The sequence below is a fragment of the Poecilia mexicana genome, unplaced genomic scaffold (assembly GCF_051168715.1).
Source record: "Poecilia mexicana isolate PSO_F unplaced genomic scaffold, ASM5116871v1 scaffold_6, whole genome shotgun sequence".
In the NCBI taxonomy this organism is placed as follows: Eukaryota; Metazoa; Chordata; class Actinopteri; order Cyprinodontiformes; family Poeciliidae; genus Poecilia; species Poecilia mexicana.
Window position 1 is genome coordinate 25,651,000 of NW_028263375.1, and position 25,897 is coordinate 25,676,896.

General features: G+C 39.3%; 2 protein-coding genes across 4 annotated transcripts in view; both read left to right on the forward strand.

Moving 5' to 3' along the window:
* Positions 1-6,483, forward strand: part of si:dkey-82f1.1 (DENN domain-containing protein 2A) — a 36,480-nt gene extending 29,997 nt beyond the window's left edge. For both annotated transcript variants that reach the window (XM_014971835.2, XM_014971833.2), the window contains 8 exons: positions 1,198-1,338; positions 1,446-1,594; positions 3,242-3,419; positions 3,526-3,567; positions 3,692-3,797; positions 4,564-4,842; positions 5,130-5,216; positions 5,594-6,483. In XM_014971835.2, the coding sequence (XP_014827321.2) occupies positions 1,198-1,338; positions 1,446-1,594; positions 3,242-3,419; positions 3,526-3,567; positions 3,692-3,797; positions 4,564-4,842; positions 5,130-5,216; positions 5,594-5,625 (1,014 nt within the window). In that variant the 3' untranslated portion in view covers positions 5,626-6,483. The remainder of the gene's footprint in view (positions 1-1,197; positions 1,339-1,445; positions 1,595-3,241; positions 3,420-3,525; positions 3,568-3,691; positions 3,798-4,563; positions 4,843-5,129; positions 5,217-5,593) is intronic.
* Positions 6,484-9,133: 2,650 nt separating this feature from the next.
* Positions 9,134-25,897, forward strand: part of tead4 (TEA domain transcription factor 4) — a 35,726-nt gene continuing 18,962 nt past the window's right edge. Inside the window, exons 1-2 of one of the 2 annotated variants that reach the window (XM_088006489.1) lie at positions 9,134-9,481; positions 19,418-19,772. In XM_088006489.1, coding sequence (XP_087862615.1) covers positions 19,766-19,772 — 7 coding nt within the window. In that variant the 5' untranslated portion in view covers positions 9,134-9,481; positions 19,418-19,765. The remainder of the gene's footprint in view (positions 9,482-19,417; positions 19,773-25,897) is intronic. The other variant, XM_088006488.1, reaches the window with a different exon arrangement.

The following is a 25,897-nucleotide window of genomic DNA, read 5'->3' on the forward strand; positions in this document are numbered from 1 at the left end:
ACTTTGTCACATTATGTTTATGCCAAAGGAAAGCAGGAAGTTGTTGATTTCCAATTAAAGGTTCCACATCTCTTTAATCAAATTAGGACTGTAGTATGCCTTAAAAACGATTTTAACAGCGTTTTTTTTTTTTTTTTTTTTTTTTCTTCCCCACATTAATAAAACTTGGATTTTTCTAAAACTTTAAGTGTGAGATTATGGTGCCACAATAAAAGATTAATTAATTTTAAGGGTTACTTTACACATCTTCACCAGGGGTTCCAGTTAATTTGACAAGCGCTGGATAACGTTCAGACCTACTAACTGCATCCAACGGCTTAAAACGGCACATCCATTAAAGCTCGCATACGCCAACCCAGAACCCACCCCCTATTAAAACCACACCACCCCTGGTGCCCACTGAACCTCACCCACTCGTCTCTCTCTGAACCTTCGCAGTTCTGGCTGCGGTTCAGCAGCACATATGAAATGCAGATGGCGTGGTTACTACTGTGGAAAAAAGTTCCCTGTAATGAGTTGTGGATTTTTCTGCTTCCTTAGACGTGCTCCCCATGCAGTTGATGGAGTTTAATTTGTATAGATAAATATAAGGGGTTATTTTAGATTAAAAGGGGGGCGAGGGGTTGTTGGTTTACCGCAACTTGATTAAACTGCGAGTGCAGATGGACTTGCGGGCGTTTATAATGTTAATTTATTATAAGAGGATTTGAAATTCTGCCGGTGTTTTTCAATTTGTTCACTTTGTGCCTTAATAAGCCTGTGTGCTCCTGATGTTTGTAGTAAAAGGAAGTTTCACACAAGATACGGTACTTGAGCCGCACAGTTTGATTTGAATTCTGAAAAAAAATAAATAAAAAAAATACATTTCCTGTCCTACTATCACAAAGATAAACATGTAGGCCTTGTTAAACTCTTTTGCTGATTTTCTCGTCAGTTGTTACTAACAACAACACACTTTGTGGACTATGTGGAACCTCGTTCCCTCAGTTTTAAGCAAGGTAGAGGATCTTTGATGCTGTGGGCCTGTTTCTCTGATCTGCAGAACTTTGTGCATATGAAGTTCTTAAAATATCAGGATTTTTGGTTAATAAATAGTTATCCAGAAAGAAAATTAAATGCCTTCAGTGGACATATTAGTTACCTGTGTTTGTACTGCATTTAGCGTTCAGTTCAGCATGTTTCTGGTTTTTCTTCCAGATCCTGGATGAAGTGGAAAAGAGGAGGGCCATCTCTCCTGCTCTTGTGCAGCCTTTCATGAGAGGCATCATGGAAGCTCCCTTCCCCGCCCCAGGAAGGACCATCACCGTTAAAAACTTTTTGCCTGGCTCTGGGACCGAGGTCTTCTTCTTTTTTTTTCAGTAATTTACGGTCAAACCATCAAAAGTGATGTAAATGTGATGGATATGACGGATGTGCTTATTTTTATTAGTCTTGCTTCCCCACAGGTGATACAGCTGTGCCGGCCGTCTGACTCCCGTCTGGAACACGTGGATTTCGAATGTCTCTTCTCTTCGCTGAGTCTCCGTCTGCTCCTCCGAGTTTTTGCCTCTCTGCTGCTGGAGCGCAGGGTCATATTCACCGCAGACAAACTTAGGTAGGTTCCTGCATTAGCACCCGACAGAGGATTAGCACTATTGAATAGCCAGCTGCTAAATACTGCTAAATAAAATAAGGAAAGAGAGACCTCAAGATGGCCAGCAGTTGAAGGATGGGAGGATTCCAGCAGAGTGTGAGAGGAAGGAATGTTGTTGTGTTCGACAGTCACTTGGGGAACAATCAGTTCTTCAATGGAAATCTGTCATGGATGCCAGATAGGCTGCTTTGAAGCGTAACTTCAGAGTTACCGCGGCAGTGCTTCACACTCTTAACACGCACAATATTCACTGAGAACTGACTCTCCGGTTTTTATCTGACGTGGAGCAAAAGCTCAGTAAATGGACCGCTCTGACCTCATGTGTGTTTGGTTCTGGTGACAATGTCAACGTCCAGCATTTAGCTTTAACTAACAGGCTTTTCTTTATAAAAACTGGTTGAAAAGGCTTTTGAAAGAGGCTAGTGCCACCATGTGGTGGAAACTAGAAATTTATGGGCCACTGTATATCACCGTCCGACTTAGGGAAACTCTTATGTTTACAGTCCAACTCTGAGAGATTTTTACAACTGTGTTATTAACTAACTTATTGAAGTAGACCTGGAAGAAGAATATAGACATTTACAAAGCTCAAAAGTAATGCCTCATGTGCTGTTGGGCAATAACAGTGACAGTGAGGTTGCATGTTGCAAAACAATAAAAGTGTGCTGGTATATGAACAGTTACAGTCATAAATTCACTCATTCCTGGTCTGCAATGTCATGTTAACTTTTTCAAGACTTTTAATGATCCCCCCCCCCCCCATTTCTTTTCTCTTTTAATATAATGAAACAAAAACTGAAGTTTGAGCTTATTGCACATTTCTCTGATCCACACAGATACTATAATATACATGCACTGACTCCAACTATATTCATTTGAAAGTTGTGGCTCAAAAATCCATTTTAAAGTCACCACCAGGCTCCCAAAGTCATTTTGTGTGGATATTTGATCATTTCTCTTAACCCTGACTGCCTGGAGTTATTCAGTTATATAAAAAGAAATACTTTTTTTTATTCTAAATTAAGTAGATTTGATTTGAATTTAGTATATGCAATCAATTTAAAAACTATGAATTTAACAAATGGTGCTAATTAGGCAAGTTTTGCATAATTTGGTTTAACTGTGGCCACTAGATGGCAGCAAAGAGCTTTCAATATGACTCTTGGTATGTGTTGACTTTACATTAACAGACAATAGTGCTAAACACACAATGTCAGTCAGCATTACACGTGTGTATTCAATACTCCTTAGCCATATCAAGTTCTCAAATTTGAATATTTTTCATATTTATGTGCAGTTTTATTTGATTTTATTCTATTTTATATGTAGAGCTTAAAGGTTCAGTAAGGAATTTGGCATGTGACGTTCTTCAGTCAGAGGCTTCTTACAGACCGCTGCAGAAGGTCTTTCCTGCTAACCGCTATCATGATCTCCTATAAGTTATTTAATGTTCTTTTGGGATCAATAAAGTATTTTTGAATTTGAATTACCATGCTAAACAATTTCCTTTCATTTAATGGGCAACAGCACTTTGAATTTATTTTTCAGTTATGTTCTTCCACATGCAGTTTGACCCCCACTGACGCCTCGCCTTGTGTCTTCCCTCAGCACATTGTCTCAGTGTTGTCATGCAGTGGTGGCTTTGCTCTATCCCTTCACCTGGCAACATACATACATTCCTGTTCTGCCGCCGTCCATGTTGGACATAGTCTGCTCCCCGACTCCCTTCATAGTGGGCCTCCTCTCCAGCTCTCTACCTCGACTCAAAGAGCTGCCCATAGAAGAAGTAAGAGTCGACTTTGTTTTGGATGTTGTTGTGGTGCCCTTGACTCTGAGAATTTCCTCTGCTGAACAATAGCTCAGGAAAATGACGTCACTCTCCCTCTGTTCAGGTCCTGGTGGTCGACCTCGGCAACAGCCGCTTCCTACGTCAGGTAGTAACCGCAGAGAGCGCTGCAAAAATCTGCTCTGGTCCATGGAGGTGTTGGGGATGCAGCTCTATCTAGTGATCAAGTGAATGCAACATGTTGGCTATAAATCTGTTTTGTTTCCCTGCAGCTGGATGATGAGGACTCTATTCTTCCTCACAAGCTGCAGGCAGCTCTTGAGCACGTGTTGGAAAAGAGAAGAGAGTTGGCCTGTGAGAAAGGAGACCTACCTAATGGTGACTGAACAACTTATATGACAGTATATCAATCATTACTAAGGCAAAGGAAGCACAATGAGAAAAGGGAATTGTTATTTAATTTTACATACATCATTTTTTTCTGCCTTGGGAAAGGTTTACATACAGCTCTGTCACGATAACAAATTTTACTGGACGATAATTTGTCCCAGAACTTATTGCAATAAACAATAATATCGTTGTTTTGAGACCATTTTCAAGTAATATAATAGCAATAAAGGCATAAAAATGCAAGAACTCATTCTCAAAGATCAATAAACTTTAAATTCTAATGAACATTTGAACACTGGAACTGAAAAACATTTGAAATATTCAAAATAAATAAACAGAAACAACAAATAAAATTAATTATGAAATCTCTGTCAACAAAATTATCTATCAAAAAACTCCAGATCGAAGACTTTTATCATTCAGAGAGAAAAGACAAAAATCAAGCAAATGAAAGTGATTGCATTTGTTTTTAATTTGTCAATTGATTTGTTGTTTATTGTGACAGGCCTACATACAATCATGAAGGTCCCGTTAACTTGGAGCCTTTACTGATGCTTTTCAGTCAAACTCTTCTGCCATACCAGTACCTCAGACTTTATACTTTATTTATTGGTTCTATATATTTTGGTCGTACATTTTGACTTCCTGTTTAGGAACTGAGATTGTGAATTATTGCATAAAAAACCCCATTAGGGTTCAAATAATTTCACATTTTCTGCTTGCGCTTGTTTTCCAAACGTGTGCTCCCCTCCAGACTCCAGCTCTCTCGGTGCGGTGGTCTCGGAGGCCTTTGTGCGTTTCTTTGTGGAGATGGTGGGCCACTACTCCCTTTTCATGAGTGGATCGGAGCGGGACGACGATTCGCCCACGTCGCCCGTCCCATCGTGTCCCTCCGCCTCGTCATTTCAGCGGGAGGCATTTCGCAAGGCGGTCACTTCCAAGAGCCTGAGACGCTTTCTGGAGGTGTTCATGGAGACCCAGATGTTCAGCGGCTTCATCCAGGAGAGGGAGCTGCGCAGACAGGGCCTCAAGGGTACAGATCCTTTTGTAGCATCCTCGCAAAAGTATTCATCCTCTCTCGTTTCATGATGCAACCAACCAAACATCAGTGTGTTATTATACTTTTATGTGAAAGAAACACTTTAAGAAGCAAAACAACCCTAAACTATCAGCCAGTGGTAAAATGGTTTACATGTTGAGGAAGCGTGTTAAAGATTTTAAAGAAATATGAATGTTTTTGCAATGCACAATATTTAAGCTTACACTAATTTCTTCGAAGCATCTGACTTTGAATTAGTAAAACTAATATTTTGTGTCCAGGTCTGTTTGAGGTGAGAGCACAAGAGTATCTGGATTCACTACCCGGTAGCGAACAAAGAGGAGTAAACAAGTTTCTCAAGGGGCTAGGTGAGATTTATTTTTATTACCTTAGCAAGTCGGCATATGAAAGGGTATTAGGCTCATGGTGAGAACATTTTTAAACATACATGATGAGGATAAAGTCATTATATTATGAGAATAAAATAATAATTTTACAACTTTCTTCTAGTAAGTTTTTGATTTATTCTCAAAAATAGTTTAAGTGTTACACTATTTTTTACTTTATTCTCGTAATACTGTAACTATTCACGTAATATTATGGCTTTATCCTCTTCAGTTTTTTTTATTTATTTCTTCTTAGTTTGACTCTTAATACTCCGTCGTATCATGATTTTGTTTTGCTCTTTGAAAATGTCATCTTTGTTGCACTTCCTGTTACATATTTGTTGCTTATTATTTTTCAGGGAACAAAATGAAATTTCTGTCCAAAAAATGAGAGACTGAGCAAAGCGGTTGTCAGAGGAAGCACGATGGAGAAGACGTCCTCCGTTGGATGTGCGGGGGGGACGGGGACGCGTCTTTCAGTCGTGTCCCTCTGAAACGAACTGGATTTACGATCTGTGAAGATGACAGAATCTGGAGGACAGTCGGGTTCAGTTCTCGACTCCGACAGCTCGTCCCGTTGGTGTTGTGGAGACCAATATGTAGTCTTATAATCAATGGTAAATGATCAATGTTTTACAGGTTAAGTTCTGTCTCTGCAGTGTATCACTGTACAGCACATTGCATTGTAAATGTTTTAGCAGCAGTGTTCTCAGTGACTAACACCAGCCATAACCCTGTGAAGAGAAATACCACTAAAGTCCAATGTTGTACAAGACCTTAACTTACATTCCTGCTTTTTTTTTTTTATAGAGGCTTTTTATGACTATAACAGTACAACTTCTTCATCGACAGGAGGCTTTTTAAATAATTTATGTCACTTCTAGACAGATCTAATCTTTTATTTTAAAATCTGTATTCACATAAGTGCAAATGAATTTCCTGTAGTTGGTTGTAAACTTCTAAAGAGTTGTACTCCAGATATTTTGTAGACCACTGTGGGAAAATGTGTGACTGTTTTTAAGGAATTTCACCTTTTCTGGAATAATAACATCCACCAAGGTCGAAGATTGAGAGGGTAAACAATGTGAAATGTATTTTTTGGGGGCGTTTTACTGGAGTTTATGTGCCAACAATTAAACAATGATATATATTGTAGATCAAACAGTGTATAAAACTACTCGGGATGTCTTAAACTTTTAGTCATAAAGCAATGAAACTTAATAAATAAGGTGATTTTAAGTTTGACAAACGACTATTCATCTCTTAAAAACTGCAACACACTCAGGCTGGCTATCGGCAATATATTTTTGTATTCCTGGTGAACATGGCTTCCCTTCTAACAGAAATGAAAATACATTTATTGGTCAGTTGGATCATAAATTGTAGAGAAGCTCAGGTTACGAAACGTGGAATACGTTGCTTCTACAAGCCTTCTGCAATAACTACAACATCCAGTAGGAGGCTCTGCGACACTTTAAGTTCACTTGTTGCTTCTCATGGTTCAAAGTTCAGTGTAACATCTGAGACATTAACGCCTCCAGGTCCTTAATATATTGTGCAACACGGCTAAGTCCGCCATGTTGTCGACTTTCTCTACACTTATAATGGTAGCAGACCTCACTTATCATATTAATAACAACGACAATGTTCACTATAGGCCACAACCAGACCAGTCTTATTTTAAAAAGCATCCTTTTTGATAGGTTTACATTTTAAATTACATGTTTTGTATTGTAACCTGTTCAAACTATTGACTTCAGTTACATCTCAAACTTATTCTTTTGGGTTTTAACACACTAATTCACTAGATAATTCTTCAGACTATTTTTACCTAATACGTCCTGCTACAATCAAGGAAACAGCAATTAAAATCTACAATATTGCTTCAGATTGTTTCTTCTGCATTTTTAAGGATATGTATATATTTTTCCCTCATTCCAATTCATGCACTAGAGAAGGTGAAGAATGACCTTTTTTCTCTTATGAGCAAACCTTCTCTAATACCTGTGGTATCCGCTAGGGGGCTCTCCTAGTCATTTGGTATCATGCAGCACTTGTTGCTTCTCGGGGTCCAAAGTTCAGAGCCACATCTCACTTATAAATTCAGGATATTTGAATAATATAACAATGATGACTACAAAAAATTAGCATTTGTTATGAAAATGCCGTGTGAACGCTGGACACTGAATGTTTTTGGTGAAAATTGCTGAAGCAATTGAAGTCAACTGCAGAAGATGTGCAGAAATGTAAGAAAAAATGCCAATACAGAAACTGCTTAAAATGTGTAAAAACTTTCAAGCAACGCTAAAATCCCACACAGTGTTAGAAATTGGTGCAAAACAGTGTTTACAAAGCTAAACTGTACGGTCACAGCAGTTTATTAGGTAAAATGAAAAAAGCTAGCTAAAATACTAATGATAGCATCTAGGCTAGAACTAGCATGTTAACCTACTCCATGCAAAGTGAAAAAAAACCCATGTAAAATCTAAAACTAGCTAAGAAGCTTAAGTCCGCTAAAAAAACTAAAAGTTTTTAAGCTAACACTAGCATGTTGATATTAAAATTCACTCCTACTACTTCAAGGTCAGTAAGATTGTTTTCAGCTCTTCTATGACATGTTACTTCTATCTTCGCTGTTATATCCATAAACATCGATCAAAATTGTAAAATATAAAGTATTTAAAGAGATGCTAGTTTAATTGAGAAAAAAAACAAACTTATTTTTATGTTTATACTGTATTACACTTGTGCTAAGTGTTTGCCCTCTTCCTGATTTTCTGTTTTAGCATGTTTATCACACAGTCCATTGTAGATATCATTCAAAGACACAGATTTTAAGTGAAGATGTTCATCATTAAGGGAGAAGAAACCCTGCATGGCCCTGTGTGAAAAAATGACTGCTCTGTTAAAACCCAGCTGTAGTTTATCACACCTGTTCAACTGTCTCACCTGTTCTCAATCAGATTGTCACTTAAACATGACCTGCCTCACAAAGTGAAGTACACCAAAACATCCTCAAAAGCTACATGTCATGTCTACACAGATCGGCTCGATTCACATTTCACTCTGCTGCTTGTCTGGGCTTTCTTCCATTGAAATGGATTCCCATGTCTTATAAATGTCACATAAACACTTAAAAATAATACAGCTATATTAATTGGCTTAGTATTTTCACATTTGAGTGCCTAAGCGTTGTGTTGCGTGTGGGTTCCAATATCTGTGGTGCTACTTGCGTTCCGGCATCGTTTTAATTTACAAATTAAGCACTGCCTATAGCTGTGACACTCTATGCCCCCCAGTGCACTTTAAATAATTCTGCAGTTCTTTTATTTTTCCAGCAAAAACAAGAGCCAGTTCAAATGACATTGTCTCCCTGAAATCAGTAATCAGGTAATCAAACATTTAATCAGAATCACTATTTAGAGACAGATGGTGAATCCAACATAATAAACCATGTTGTGCCTACAGCATTCACACTAGTAAAGAGAAACAGGAACTCAAGGGTGTGAATGTCTTGCAGCATAAAAATGAAACCAAAACCCATTAAAAGTGAATTTACACTCTTTTAACCCATTAAACTGATCAAATTCCTGATCAGTTTGGAAACAAACGTGTTTTGTACAGAACTTTACAGAATATTATTCCCAACAAGAAAAAGTTATCTGTCAAGTTCTTTTTTGTTGTTGTTGTTGTTAACGTGGTGTCATGCCATTAACAATATAAATTTATTTGAAATAATCTTTGTAATAATCTCCATCCCTTGTCGTGACGTCACGCGCAGTATCCCGGGGATACTGTTGTAATATCATTACTCATGATGTGATTGCCTTTCGTTTTGCTTTAGTTACTTTTCTTCTTCAGAAACCCTCCTCCTCCTCCTCTTCGTCGTCATTACGTGCTGACCGGTCAGACCTTCCTCCCCTCCTCCTCCTCCTCCTCTCTCCTCCCCTCCTTTCCTCCCTTGGTCTTTTTCTCTGGCTTTTTCCAGGCTTCATGTCATACCACGGCTAATTCCTGAAATTCCTGCCCTCCTTGCGCTTCAAACAAGCGAGCTCCAGGAAGGAGACGAGGCAGCACAAAACAAACAAAGGAGAGGAAAAGAAGAAAACACAACAACAACAACAACAACAACAGAGAAACAAACGAGAAAGCTAATTCAGCTTCTTTTTTTAATTAAGACAGAGATAATAATTGCTTCACCTGCCTCCCTGAATGCGCCTGTCGGACTTGTCATAGAGTTTCAGCAGGTAAGCTATTTCAGTGTTTTGCTGTTTCTTGTGTCCAGGGTTTTTTCTTCTTCTTCTTCTTCTCCTCCTTGTGTCGGAGCGTGAACTTTTCTGCGTCACTATTTCTACACAAAATAATTTCCATTCACTGGCGGACATAACATACCTTAAATGTCTCACATTTCTCAGGAAGAATCCCTGCATTTTTCCCCCTCCTTCCTTTAATTACAGCTGTGGAGTGAGCCGCGGCTCTGAGTTCCTGTGCCTCTGCCGGGAAACGGACTCCCAGCCGTGCGGTCAAACATTAGCGCCTGGCCGGGTAAAGTTTTACTCCGGAGCCAGTTAAACCGCCTATTTATTAACTCACTAAATTATATATATATATATCTTTCTCCTCATCATTTCCGGTTGCAGCAACAAGTGTTAGTGGACTGGAGTGGGTCTGACGGAGCGGTGGTCGTCTGAATATTCGGGTTGAATTCATGTTGTGACATGATTTGTTAAAGTTTTTAAGTCGTTTGTTGTTGCTTAACATCTTGAATTAACGCAAAAGATGAATTCTGCGAAGTGAAAAATTACACGGCGCAACTTTTGTTGAGTTTATCGAAGTTTTACTGCAGTTATTACTGATAATGAAGCAATTGTGCTTTATTTTTTGACTTTTAATTTTACTGCTATGTATTTTAAAAGTAGATATTGTTTAAATTTTACCACTGCTATTTAGAATAGCAGAAGTCCTATATATATATATATATATATATATATATATATATATATATATATATATATATATATATATATATATATATATATATATATATATATATATATATATATATATATATATAAATGTGTGTAAATTTCATATTGATAAAACATTAGTATTTATGCATCAGGTTTTATGGAACATTTTCTTTCTGTAAAACATGAACCAAGAGTCGGCCATGACCTGAAGTGAAGTAAGCGGTTGCTAAGGACATCAAGCCATAATATACTATGCATTTTCTTACATCCTTTATCTATCCATGTACTTTAACCATGAAGTGCTGGTTTGTTTTTCACTGTAACTAAGGACTTTCATGAATTAATAGTGTCATAAAATGTTAAATTCTTACTTATAGTTTCATTTTAATATGTATTATATTCCAAAAAATATATATATATATTATATCTTAGTTCTACATGATGCCAGGATAGGCTCTTCCATCTGATAAATTATTGCAGATTATGACCCCTTATTTGACAAAAATCACTCAAAGTTACATCTTTTGTTTAGTTATTAGTTACTGGCGTCATGCAATCACATTTCTTTAAAGTGCATGCTATGAGAGATTGCTTTAAAACCATATATTTTTTTGGCTCTTCCGTCATTAAACAATTAATTTTTCTTTGTTCTGAGTAACAGTTCATGCACACTGTAACTGTTTGCAAACAAATATACCCAGATCGATTTCCCCTGCCTTGCCTAAAAACTTGACCACCTCTTTGAAACTCTACTGAGAGACTGACATTATGAGAGTAAAATAAAAGCATTTTCACAATTTAGTAGCAGCTTTTAATTTGCAAACACTTCATCTCAAGTGCCCTTCATTCATTCATTTATTCACTTAATTATGCAAACCAATGTCAAATGATCAATATAGGGAATTAGTTGTTGGGCCACAATAAAAATGGTGGTACGGGTGGGCGAGGATTTCTTTTCTTTTCTTTTCTTTTATTTATTTAATTTTCTTGCAAGTGGGTTTCCAAATCAAATCCTGCTTTTGGCCCCGACTCAACCTCGGCCTGGGCCTGTCTGCACTAATTTGCTTTTAAACGCGGCATGTTTACTCTGACCTGCTTTATTCTGAGGTTCACACAAGAAGCACATGCAAACAGTTTAAATGTATTTCTACCAAAATTATCTAGAAGCGTAGTTTCGATCTGTAGACCCTGTGCCTGATGTAAGCTCAACAAAATAAATCACAGATAGAAATTAAAAACATTACATTGTAGTTAAACACATTCAACTAAGTTAAAAAAAAATATGACAAAGTGCAGACAGGACTTATTCTCAAAAAGCATTTTTTTTCTTTAAAAACAAATATTACAGACTTTTTTTTAGTTTAGTTTACACCACGACACAATTTATTGAAATGTTTTTGTTTGGTTGAGATCTACTGGTTTAAAATACGAGTTTGTGAGGAGATGCTATGTGTAGCTTTTCACATAATATTCCTAAATACCAGGATATGGAAAAGAGTACATTTCACCTTGAAGGTATTTATTTTCTTTTGATATATAAAATACATGTAGATTATGTTTGTGGTAAGGCTGACAAAAAGGCAACAATCATCGATAAAATCTGTCAGGAAAAATGAAAAGTGAAACAGAAAGCAAAGCAGCTAATGAAGGAAATGACCGCAAGGCTGAACATCAGCAAAGAGCAAAACAAAATCACTCAGGGAGTCAGAAACCACAGTGAAATAATAATAATAATAATAATCTGAATTACTCATGGTGTTGTTATAAACATTGTATTTGGAAATATTTGGACGGCTTTAATCTGTTTTGGTTTAACTCTGAATGTCGAAGTTGAGTTTATCACATCAACTATTTCTGTCTAAATACGAATGTTTGCGTCTTTGTCGTATTGAAACAAAGAACGGGAAGGTATTGATCTGACCAATCTGTGCTGATGCAGTTGAAACATGGACAGGAGTTTACTTATAAATGTAGCTACAACAGTACCTTTTACTGACTGCATTAATCTATCGTCGTGTTATTATCGTGTCTTGTCATTTGGTGGGATAATTGTCTCGTAAATAGGTGAGAACTGAGGGAAACGTTGGAAAGAATCGCCTGACTAAACACGTTTTCTAACAGAAACTAAAAACCACTCATGACTACCAGCATATTTTTGACCCCTCAAGTAATAAAATAATAATAACTAAAAACCCCTCGACTAGAATAATTGTTAAAACAAAGACCAAGAGCTCCAGCTTTGTGTCTGTGTGTCTTCGTGCAGCAGACAGAGTGTGTTTCAGTTGATCTCGGTTCAACTTAACGAGCTGCGGTGTAAAAGTGCCGCCGCTCCGTGTGTGTGTGAGTGCGTGTGTCGTGTGGTGCGCACCGCAGCAGCTGACAGGAGTGTGTTTTCCCGAGGAGCAACAGGTGGATGGGAGGCAGTGTGACGAATGAGTGGAAGGAGACGAGGGAGGAGGGAAAAAAAAAAAACCCACCTGTCACATCCTCTCCTGAAACGTTTCCCCCCCCCCCTCACGCCCCATCCAGCCAAAAGCCAGAGGAGTTGTCTATTTATTTATTTCCCTCCATGGCCTCTTATCCTTTGTCTCAATAACCATCGAGTCCGCTGCAGTCTCAGACAGACGAGTGCTTCTGTTATGCTGGAATCTAAAGGTTTTCGTTGTTTTAGCATTTTGCGTGCGGGTGGACGTGTTTGTGTGGGTATAAAAAAAAAAAAAAGAGAAAGGAGTGTAATGGTGTGTGAGCGAGGAGAAAACGGTTCAGCGTGTTCGCATCGCCTTGAGCGGGTCCACTCCACAGCAGACGAGTTTGTTCTCTTTTTTTTTGTCTCCTTTCTGGTTTGTTGTGCTCATCCCACATAGTGATCATTCCTCCCCCTCTTGCACAAGAAAAATGAATAATGCCTCAGATATGAGCCTTGCGGAGAGAAAAGCCTTTCTGCACCTCCCTCCCTGCTGCATGTCTGTCTGTCCGGCTTACAGACCCTCTGTTCTGTTTTCTTTTTTCTTTTACAACTTTTCCCAAACACATTAGGAGCTAACAGAGGTTTAAAGTCCTAAATACCCGGTTTCTAATTCACCACATCTGTTACTGGCTGCACAGGATAATTATTCCACACTCCACACACTAAAGCTTATGACAAAGTGTTTATTTGTGTTACAGTGTCTTGTCTTCCTGCTCCTCGACTTTTATGACCAAACAAAAGTATTTTGTGGATTTTTATCCATAGATATTAGTTGATATCTAGATTTTAGATCTGAAAGGCTGAAAGTTTGTGAGTTCCGGGAAGACAGCTGCTAGAAACTAGATTAATCAGCTAAAGACTTCAGACTCAATGCTCAATCAATAAAACAAACAAGTTAGCTGATTGTGTGAATGATCTCTATCTGTCCCACATTCCTTTAAGAACACAGAGAGTTGGGCAAAAGTCATAAAGCTCTTCTGCACAGTGTCTTTTAAGGTTATCTTCTTTAAAAGTTTTTTGGGTTTTCTGGATATTTCTCTAAGGTTTTACATTTTAACACCTTCATAATTGTATTTATGTCCAGTTCTTGTATGTCGACATTTTGCTGAATGTGTGCTTAAAAACAGCAGGACACAAAATCTTAATCTTAAACTGGATAAAATCCTATCATGAAAAAAAAAAGACCTTTCTGACAATACGGCCAGACAGAAATGCACAGAGGAGCGGCAAAAGCAAATGAGGTGGATTAGCAGGGCTTGCCGACAGCTGATGGTGTCATTCACGACATGTTACTGTGGAATGTCTTCAGTCAGAAGCCTCCTCTGATTAATTACAACACTGACTGCTACTGGTGATCCTCCCTGCCCACAGCATCACTATCCATGATGACTCTTTGGAGACATGCTGGTGATTTAAACGTTTCATTTTTCCTTTTTAATAAATAAAGTATGTGTGAATTGAATTGAATTGAATTGAATTGAATTGAATTGAATTGAATTGAGTGAAAAAAGGTAGAATCGGAAAATATCGACAGGAAAAATCTAGATCTCTACTTTTCTGCTGTTTATTTACAAAGCACGTCATTAATTCAGACATATTTATTTGATTGTTGTACTTCTTTCGGGACGGTTTTTGTCCGTTTTCAGGTTAGCAAACCTGATAAGTGGTACGGCTTTAGCGTGTGTTTGATTTTTTTAAAAATGCTTAAACTTGACAAGAAATGTGTCTAGTTAATTATGGGTTACTGGAAAAGATGATCAGAAATACCTAAACACCAACTGTGATCCTAGAAAGGCAAACATAAAAAGAAATACAATTAAAATAAATATAATTTTATTTGCACTTCAACCTAATTCAAGCATCCAATATTTTTGGATCTTTTATCCATGACTTGTCACTTTATTCGATTAAGTTGTTGCCGTATAGAGACCGGCTGTGGGTGAACAAAAAGACACCCGACCTCAGTCTCTATATGTTCACTTACTGATCGTTGCCATGGTGCTTCTAACCATTTCACTCTTACTGGTGAATAAAAAACTTATAATAAATAAACAAACCATGCTTAGAGTGGCAGGGTGCAAGTACAGCCTGGTGACCTGCCAGGCTTATAATACACTGGGGGAAACCCTGGTATGCGTTATGTGCCGAGGAAGTACCTCTCTTAAAAGAGTCTCATGTGGACAACTGAGAGAAACTGTAAAAGAAGCCAGAGTCTAAAGAAACACATTTAAAAACACCGTAGAGTTACTGTGGCACCTGGGAAAGTGTGGCGTTTGACTCAAGACGTTTCTGTGGTTGTTATAAGTCTTCACCATCTAAAACATAAAACCCTGTGCTCTGTGGTTAAGCCTTTAAGTTCTCACTGATGCAGCCCAGCAGGACTCGCACCAAGCAAAACAAACACGCTGGTTGCCACCAGCTCTCACAGTGACTTTATTGCCATCCCGCACTGTGGCTTTATATCCCAAATATTTCCTGCCCCCCTGCATTCCCCATGTGATTAGTGCAGATTTTGGCCACTTGAGCAGACACACACACACACACACACACACACGCACACACACACACACACACACACACACACACACACACACACACACACACACACACACACACACACACACACACACTCTCGCAGGTCTTATGTAGAACAGGAAGTGGCGCAGGCAGGAGCAGCAAAGTCACTGCAAGTAGACAAAGCCAATATTTAGGTCTGATTTTAGTTTTGACTTAAAAGTTTTCACCGGATTAAAAAGACTTTGACAAGCATCACATGTGAGCAGAGTAGACAAAATTTTACTCAAGTAAGAGTGAAAAAGTATTTGGTAAAAAAACAAAAAAACAAAAAGGCTACTTATGTCCTGAGTAATCGATCATAAAATCTGATTTAATACTTTAAAATTATGCCATAAAATAGACAAAATATAAAATATGGAAGAATTTGCATGTAAAAAAAAAGCTACTAAAACAAGTACAAAGTAGCACATTTAGGTAGAAGAAACAGTTTTCAAAAAATAATTAAAAAAATTAACTTTACATAAATTTAATACCTACAGCATATAACGTATAAGTTAGGCTCATCTATTTCCAGTAAATTGTATTTACTGTGTCTTACTTATCTCCAACACGCCCAGCAGACAGAAAATAACGTGAGAAAACAAATCTGGTGCAATAACAAGAAATCTCACTTCCACATAAACTGTAGGTGTGTGTCTGTGTTTCATATAATCTGTTTGTTCTTTCTTTACTGAAGTTACTTATGTTGAATAGAGAATCCAGAAATTTCACTCCAGTAAGAATAGCAATAAATCATAATAATATAACTCAAGTTAAAGTAAAAAATTACAGGACAGCAAAACTACTAAAAGTAATTAGTAAATGTATCTAGTTCAGGGCTGAAATGATAAGTTCAATTACTCGATTGTTGTAATAATTGTCAGCTAATTTAGTAGCTAACAATTCAGTTTCCTGAAAGAACAACATACTGAAAACTGTACATTTGAGATAAATATGTAAATTTGTAATATGTAAATATGTTTTACCCCAAATTTATCAAGTGACAGTTTCAGCTTTACCCAGCCCTACTTCACTAAAAGAATACTATGTTGTTGTATTTTCAGCAATAAAATGCTTATTTTCTTATTTCAACATGGAATTTAATTATTTGTTTATATGCATCTTATAATGTATTTCTAACATTGCAAGAAAAGGCTAAGTGATTAGTTGGGGAAAAAAATCACTTATCCTTACTAAAATAACTGGTAGTTGCAGTAGTAATCAAGTTTCTACTCTAAGTTTTGAACTGATGAGTGAAGCCTTCAGACCTGCCCGCCTGTCTGGATGCAGCCCAGGTCAAAGGTGAACAGAGGTCCAGCTTCCTGCAGACTCATAAGAACGTCTCCCTTCAGTTGCTGTGTGTTAGTTTTAGCTGGACAGACATCGTGACCCCTGCAGAATGCATGGTGTCGACGTGTCAAAGACGGAGTCTGCACCTTAACGTCTGTGTTTAGTGGGGTTTTTGTCTATAACATGAAGGTGTTAGTGTGCCTGATTTGGTCGGTGTGTGTGCCGTTGTGTAGGGGGCGAAGGGGATTGGTCTGCTGGTTTCTTGGCCCCCTGACCGCAGCTCCAGCTGGGGGATTATCCCACTGAGCAGATCAAGTGAGAGGGGGCGGTGGAGGAGGACCAGCAAGCCGGCCGGAGGAGCGAGGAAAGAAGTGGGAGTTGTTGGTGGTGGGGGCGGCTGTTTTAAAACATGGCTTAGTTTAATTAACCTCCCGGATGCACTGAGCGAGGCACAGAGCTGCACTCTAAAGGTTTATGGCGGCTACAAATCTCACGCTGACCTGCAGTCGCCCCGGGTCGCAGTCGCAGGTGCTTTAAAATCAGTTTAGTAAACAATGGAAATGTCGCATTAGGTAATGTTTGCTTCTTTTTTTTTTTGTTGAAACTTTGTGGTTGTTAAAGCTGACTGTTTGAGTGGCTCATGATCTTATTTAGGGATTTGTGAAAAACACAAAATAAATCGTTGCATAGCTCTGAGTTGCTTCAGAAAAGTTGGGTTAGACGAGGACAGAGGAAAACGTTTTGTTACATTTCTCCAGTGTCTCCTTTTTTATTATTGTTTTCAGGCCACTGACAGAACTTTTGCACATTGTGTCACATTAACACAAGCTTTTATGTGTTCATTGCAACTTTCTGTATTAGAGCATTACAATAAAGGAATGAATAAGGAAAATTAAGCATTGTTTTCCATGTTTTGCAAATGTAGAAAAAAAATAAAAGTGTGTTTTGCATTTGGTTTTAGGCCTCCTGATTCAATATTTTATGGAACCACAGAGCTGAAAGTATTTCAGAGCATCTCTGTATCTGCTTTGCACATTTAGAGTTACATTTTTGATAATTTTGCTCAAACTCAGTATAAAAAAATAATAATTTAGGTGTCATCTATCCAGAGTACCTTCTTACACAAGTTTACTGTGTCCTCTATGTTGCTTGTGGGATTATTTTTATCCCACAAAGGACAGGCTTTAGTCCCTTTTTCTCACCACTTCACAGTTATGGACTTCCTCATGCTGGTATGTCACAAAAATCCAGACAAAGCAGATTAAAATCTGTGACTGCATACATGAATGAAAGCATGAATATTTTCGTAAAGAATTGTATATCGATTATTAGATAATAGTTCAATGTTTCTAGCGATACACATTTCCTAGACAGGCTGTGTAGCTAATCAGTTAATCCTGTTTACTAGTGGTTTATGAACAGCTTTTACACTTTCTTGTGGGCCTCGTTCGTTTTTCTTTCACAACTATTTAGTGTTCACTTTGTTTTTAACTTCATGCAAACTCAATTTCTCTGTCTGCTTGAAAAGATTGAATGCACCAGCAGCAGAAATTTTAATCTATGGCAACATGGTGGCATGAGCTAAGCCACACCACTAATCCACCTCATTTGCTTTTGCCACTCCTCTTTAAATGTCTGCCTGGGTTCATGAGTAGAAAGTCAGGCAGAGAGGCAGTGGAGGTCAAAATGTCATTTAGGTCAAACTGTCTGTTTTTCACAGCCTCCAATACAATCAGACAGATCTGGTTTCTCAGCAGTTCCACAAAAAAACTCGACTCAAAGTCAACATCTAGGTGATCGTCTACGAACCTTTGTCCATCTGCTTGTGTTTGATCTTCATGTCTACATGCATCTTTGCGCACAAGCTTGGAAATGTGGACAGATAACTCCTGAGCCGACGTCTCTCAGCAGCAGGAAGTGGCTGCGGGAGATCAGTTGTCTAGAGGGAAGCGTGACGGACGAGGGTCGGAAAGTGGGGGCAGACTAGGTGGATTCTTTCTCTCTGCCTGTAACACTGACTTGCTGACCAAGTCTCTGCGGTGACGTAATGCTTGCTACTTTTGCCTTTGTTGGCTTAAACGGACACGGTGTTGTCATAGTTTCACTGCGGCAGGAAAACAACCCATGACAAAGACAAACTCTGTTTGCATTGACTCATGAGTCTGACTGTCCTTTCTTCGCTGTGTCCGACCATTGTTCCCATTTGTCTCCTGTGTGCTTGTCGATAGGAAGAGGTGGAGCCGACGTCTGTCTCATTCTCTTCACCCAGAGGTTTAGGAACCGTGTGCACATCTTAAACAAACTCGTGTAGGGAAAACAGGATGGGAATCTGTTGCAAGTCCCCCTATGTTAGCCTCCTTTTGTTTGTTTTTTTGAGAATATCAGAGACCCTTATGGAATACGACTCTAAAAAGTTGTTAAATAAATAATAAAAACACAGGGAACAGTTCAAAAAAGTTCTTGGAGAAAGTGAAACAGTGGAGCATGGCGACTCATTCAGCTCCCCCCAGCTGTTCCAGTCCCTCTTTTCTTACTTAATGTGGTTTTATTTTTTACCACATTGAGATTCAATTCAGTTTAAAATACTTTATTGATCTCAAAGGGAAATCAAGTCTCAGTCTCTGGTGAATGAGTACTGGCCATTTTGCCCCTTTGCCATTTTGTATCTTTGCAGTTTTAGTCTCGTCTTCTGTGGCTCGTTAAGTGTTTTGAAAACCGGCCCCCTGCTCTGTGCTTTACTTCATACAGGTCTGAACCCCCTGTCACTGATTGATAATCAATTGTTTCCTCAAGCCATGGACTTTATTGAGGTTTTAAATTTTACCCAATTGCCTCGGCCTTTGCTACCACTTTAACCCTAAAGTTAAATTATTTCTCCTTTTTATTGTCACCACATCCAGGCTCGTCATTGTCGCCATCTTCACCCCACCTCTGGATGTCCTACAGGCCGGCGTGCTTCTCGTTAAAGCCTCTCCCTCCCTCCACCGCCGGCAGCCATCCCAACCCCAGCTCCACAGCCACTCCTTGCTCTGTGGTCCTCTTCCTGACACCCCACCACGTCTGCGGAGTGGGTGCCGGCTCCCTCCCCGAGGGGTGGGAGCGAGGAGCTGGGTGATGGACTTGACAAACCCCTGGAGAACGACGCCGAGGGCGTGTGGAGCCCCGACATCGAGCAGAGCTTCCAGGAAGCCCTGGCAATTTATCCACCATGTGGCCGCAGGAAGATAATCCTCTCTGATGAGGGCAAGATGTACGGTACGCCCATCTCTATTGTCATCATCCCTTGTTTCTTTCACTCTTTTTAAAGGAACATGATACAAATGCACATTAAGGCATAATTATGCATCTCCAGCAAATCAGGAAGTACTTGATTTAAATCTCCTTCAATAGTTTAGGATGTAAGAATCTATCAAACAAAGTACACTTACCTGTTTGTGTAGCCATTGAAATAATGAAAGTACATTTTTTCCACTGGACATTTCAGTAATCATGTCATTCTCATACATCCTCCTTTAACCACACATCAGTTTGCTACAAGTGCCTCTCAGTAACTTTGATGACAACCGTCACAGTTTGTGTGGACGAAAACAAAAATCCTTTACCAAACACTTCTGGATATGGTCAAACTGCCCTCACTGATTGCTTCGTACTCAGTTTTTTTTACATACAATAATGTCTCTGTATGTTCATGAGTCACATACCTCATGTTTCCTTTGCAGCTGTTGAGCTGAAGTTCCTACAATCCTCAGTTTGATGGTTTGATATGTCACTCCTTCCTAGAGGTTTAGCATTGCAACTTTCGCAAGACTGGAACAAGATTTTAGCCGCTTTTTGGGGGAAAACCTGAGTCCAAATTTTCATTCTTTTCTTAGTTGACACTTGACAAATTTATTAAAATTGGAAGTGGGGAGTGTAGCAATATTTTTGGGAAAACCAAGCATCCCAACTTTTTTGTTTTGTTTTATTTTCACAAATAGATAAGAGGTTCCACAATTTGTGTTTCACTGAATCTGTAACCACTGTCGAATAATCCAGTCCAGTCTTGAGTGATTCAAATGTATTGATTTTAATCCTTGACCCTTGTGTTTACAAATGGGGTCCAACCGACGCCACACCCATATCACTTGTATCGTTTGCCTCAGTCCTCGTACGCACAAGGGTTAAAGATTTAAGAGTTACTACTCAGTATAGATTTGTCCAGTTTAGATTTGATTAACCAAAGCATGTACAGTTTTGAACTAGAGATGATTAAGTGTAGTGCACACTCATGAAAAATTGTGAAATTTCTTCTTAGCTTAGCAGTGACTAGAAGCTACAGAGCAGATGCTAAAGTTAGCGCTGTTAGCTGCTATTAGTCGTCAGTGATGCTCCTCTCAGTACTTAAGATCAATTGTATCATGTCCACCCCTCTGTCACTGCTACTTTTTTGTACAGAATAGCCAAAATGGTGCCAGATAAAGGGTTTACAAGCAGAGGAGACTTCTTCAATGCTTTTATAACATTGTAACATTTGCGATAGAGTATTGTTTGCTAGCCAAATGAAGGTCTGTTTTAGTTGACTGTCAACAAAACACAGCAACTTACTTAAGAAGAAAGAAAGTACCTCTCTTTCAAATAGATGTGTCTATTTTGAAAAGTCTTCAAAACAAATACAACAGACAATGAAGCCTAAAGGACTTACTTCCACCTGCAGGGTTCATAATTATAGCTTTCACTTACTTCACAAGGCAAGGTCACATCCCAACAAGTCTTTGATAAAACTTTGCAAAAGAGTGTCCGCTTACATGTTTATTAACATAGTAAGATTTAGCACCACTTAGAGTTTAATCTTCTATCAGAAATATTTCTTGTTAGCTAATTACTAAACTTTGTAAAGCCGTAATACTCAACTGACTCTGAATTTACTGCAAATAGTCTTTTAGATTTTTGGGGGGGTTTCTTTTATTTCTCAGTAATTTCGGGTTTTCGTGACCACAACGTTTCCTAAGACTTTCTCAGAGTGATGTCAAAATCAAGCATGTGCTGGTGAGGTGAGGTTGCTGCAGAACTTTGCTGAAAGATGTTTGGTGACAGATGGTTTGGCCGGAGAGAGGCCTTCTGCCCGACCATTTGATAATGGATCTGCTTGGTGGAAAACTGGGTGGACGCAGGCGGTGGCGCTTTCAGACAGCGTCTGTCATCGCCTAGTTTTGTCACTGTGCCAGACAGCTCCTTTAACTCTTAGCTTAGCCTAGCCTAGCGTAGCTGTCGATTGAGGTCACGGCCATTCCCTGATCAACACTTAAACCCTTATAAAGCCTTTAATAATAGTTGGTGGGGGAGGCAAAAGGAGGGAGGCGCAGGTGTCTTACTCTTGGTCACGGGGATTCGGTGGGGCGGTGCTCGTTGGGCGACGTTGTTCGGGTTTTGACAAGGAAGGTATTGAGGTACCCCTTCCTCTCTGTGGGGGTCAGAGGCAGGTGATGTGCACCCGGGAGCATGATGGCTTGTCAGGAATGGCATGTGTGCATGGAAGCCCGGGGGTTCAAGGCAACTTGGCTGTAACCCTAAACCAGAATAGACGTTTACCCTTTGAGCGCCTGGAGGGGAGGATGAGGAGTGAACGAATAAACACCAAGGTGGCCAGTGATGTTTTGCAGAGCCTCAGAGCATGCTAGAGCTCTCTCACACCTGTCCCCATGTTGCAGAAGGGGAGAATTGAAATTTGTGTGTTCTGTTGCACTCCTTTGTTCAGGGTGTCCTTGATTCACTGCCACCCGTGTGTCTTTGTCTCAGGCAGTTCTCTTTGTCCTTCACGAGAAACGTCTTCTGTCTGTCAGTGCGTCTGCTGGTTGGTCCGCCTCTCAGTTCGCCTCCAGCTGCTCCCTGAGTTCAACCCGACAGCCTTGTGACAAATCCAGATTTATGACTTGAGAAAAAGACTAGACCGAGGCCGTGCTTGGCCTGCTTTACCCCCGTTGCCCTCAAACAACCACGCAGGGCCTTCCTTTTCAGTCCACTCAGCCCCGGGAGCTCTCACTCTTATCGCCATCCCATCCCTGCGGTCACTTTTGGTCAACAGCTCAAGTCATTCAGGCAACCACAATCGAGGCAAAGCCTCTTTGGAGGTCTTTATTGTTGTTAATGTTGTTAAAGTGCTGATGGGTGGTATTAAATCAGGTGCCCAAATCAAATATCTGCTAATAATATCTTAAAAGGCATTCCTGAAATTGCTAAGAGATGACATGGTGGTTTTAGAAATGCCATTGAGTCTTCTTGCACAGTCTAAATGTGGATTCATAGACAAAACAAACCAAGAGACGTGTCTGTCGACTGAGAGTGGCATACTCTGAATTTAAGGCTAAATTCCATCAAGAGACACAAACGCCATTCCTTCCTAAGCTACATGATGCCGAGTCCCAAACCAACCAAAACCAAAGAATGTGTTTAGCTCACATTGTGCGTTGAAAGAAATTTTGAATGCTTTAGTCCACATTCTGCACGAACGCTCCACATTTTTACGCAGAACCCTCTGGGTTTCGCTCACCCGGACGACCATTGCTCAACAGACCTTTTAGCTTGCTTATTAGGGAGGGTGTCATGGATATTGTGGCGCTTATGTGGACCAGTAGTAATTCGACATGCATCTGCCAAGAAAAACATTTCCTGCCTTGTGCTGCTCCGGGCCAGAGAGACGTGTTGTGGTGAAAGGGTTTCATGCTGCAAGCGGTGGAGGAAAAGTCCCAAACTTGTGCCCATGTGTTGACAGCTCCTTGCAGAAGAATGCAGCCCTGGAAATATAATTATCTTCTCTGTTCATTTGCTGTCATATATCTGCCAGTTTGATTTGTGAGTCACTTTTGCAATTGTAATTATTTTATTTTATGCCTATTTAATATGTTTTTTGATTTAGCTGCATTTGCTCTTGCCTCACAGCATTTTTTTTGTGCAGCTGCCTGGTTTTGTCTCTCTGGATTTCCAAACGTCTGTATGACAAATGTTTTTCTCACATTTTAATGTATCTGACTTTCTGGAGGGGCAGGGAGACAGAACGGCAGTGTTAGAAGAGTAAATAGAGCTCCATTTTGTAAGAGAAACATAAAATGTTTTTATTGACAACATAATGAATTATTCTCTCATTGAGGTTTAGTTGGGAAACATTTCATCCTGTTGACGATTTTAGTCGCGAAAGACTAATATGCTTCAGGCGCAAGCCGTCCTTATTGAGAATATGATGAGAAGGTCAGCGGAAAGCAGCAACGAGTCTTCACTCAGGTTCAAAGTTTGGCAGTAAATTGAGAGATTCACCAGCCACTTTGACCCGTGAAGCCTCGAGGCACGCTTGGAAAATGACACTTCTAGAAAACACTGAACTGTAAAGGTGTGTGAGTTTGAGCCGTTGAAATGGCCACAGATTCTGAATTGAATGAAGGTCTGTACTTTGACTGGGCCACAGGCATGCTTTGATGTAAACCATTTGGCTGAGTCTTTAGCGCTCTCGTTCTGACGGAGGACGGATCTCCAGCCTCAAAGGGTTTTATCTCCCTCCATCAATGATCCCATCAAATCTGTCCAGCTTCCTTGTTCCTGCTGAAGAAAATTATTCCCTCAACATAATTCTGCCGCCACCGTGTACCAGAGTGGATATGGTCTGTTCCTGGTGATGTGCAGTGTTTGCTTTGTATCATGCATTACGTTTTCTCATTCAGTCAAAAAGGTTCATTTTATTCTCATCCAGCCAGGCCTCTTCTTTCACAACTTCGCTCACTGAAAAGGTTAAATGGCACTTTTATTTGTCTCTTTCCTTCCCACTGCAGATTAAGAAGTCCAATAAATTTCCAGTCAATAGGTAATCCCACCTGAGCCACGGCTCTCCGTTGCTCATCCAGAGTCTCCACAGGTCATTTGGCTGCTTCTTCGTCTAGACCTGACAATTTAGTTGGACAGGATTGTATCAGTATATTCATTATTGTGCCATTTACTGCTTACTAATTACTAGTACATTACTTTTAAAGCCATTTGGTTAAATTGATTTTTATTGTTGGAATAATAGTTTAGATGGATACTTTTCACTTTTCACATTTTTATTTGGTAAGAAAGTTTAAGACAATGTGTAAGTTTCTTTCCACTTTACAGTTATGTGCCGGTTTGTGTTGGTTTATTGTGTAAGATTCCAACAAAACGAAAGTTTGTTGTTGATAAGTATTAAAAGAAAGAAACTGAACGGTGTTTTTGCAGTGCGCTTTAGGTGAGTCACTGCATCCAGTGCGACATACTTTGTCAAATGTAAGATAAACATTTTATTTTGCGGTGGCACCGAGATCAATGTCGGTATTATTTTTATTATTATTATTATTATTTTCTGACAATGCCAGAAAATAATACTGCTGTTATGGCTGATAACCAATATCTGCCAATATTATGTCAACACCATGAAAAACAACATGTAAAAATGGCCGCACTACAGACATTACTTCTCTGATTCAGTTCAATACGCCCTTGGTTTCTGTCATCTTCTCAGAAGATGACAGCTGTATTATTACGGCTGGGATTAGTGCATCAGATCATATTTAGATATTGAGAACGCTTAATTTTCCCCCTAGAAAAAAATTCTAACCTTGAAAAACTTCTCTATCTCCCCTTCCATATGAACAGTTTTTTCTCAATTAAATGCCTCTCTAAGATTAGAGTTAGGGCAAAAATGATCAACTTTGTTACAAGTTAGAGAAAATGAATCTGCTCAGATTGTTCTGGACCAATATAAAATTGACATGTTGTTGGAATTGGAGTTTGATATAAGCCTTTACGCATCTCTTAATAGACGCTCGACTCTATTGGAGAGCAAATGACAACCAACCTAGAGATTCCTCATGCCTGCATTTGATCTGTGTTTTCTTAAGAGGAAGCAGTGGGACACAAGGACAGAAAATGTGTTTTTCAGATACAGTTATAGCTACTATTCCCCTTTATTGCAATAGTAATTTATTTTAATTGTAAAGCACATTGCTTTTCTGTTGCACAGACATGAAGTTGTACAAAAGAAGCCCTCACAAAAAAAAACACAGAACAATGTTGTAGCAGCAAATTCAGGAGCCAAGGTGAGCCAATGAGTAAACAGGAATGTCAGGAATGCGTTGAAGAAACTCTTAAGACAGAGGGAGAGAAATCAGACCAGGTCAGCGATGGTCGGACCCGGACCGGGGGAGAGCCGATTTATGAGCAGCCGGGCCCAGAGGCAGCCTTTGGAAAATACTCAGTAGAACCTCTTGCACCTCTGTTTGGCCTCCATCCACAACGTTGAGGACAGGGAGACAAATTTAACAAATTTCTCTCATGGTTTATTTCTTCTTTGGATGAAATTCTCCTCCAAATACTCGTATTTTTCCTTTAAGGATTAGTTT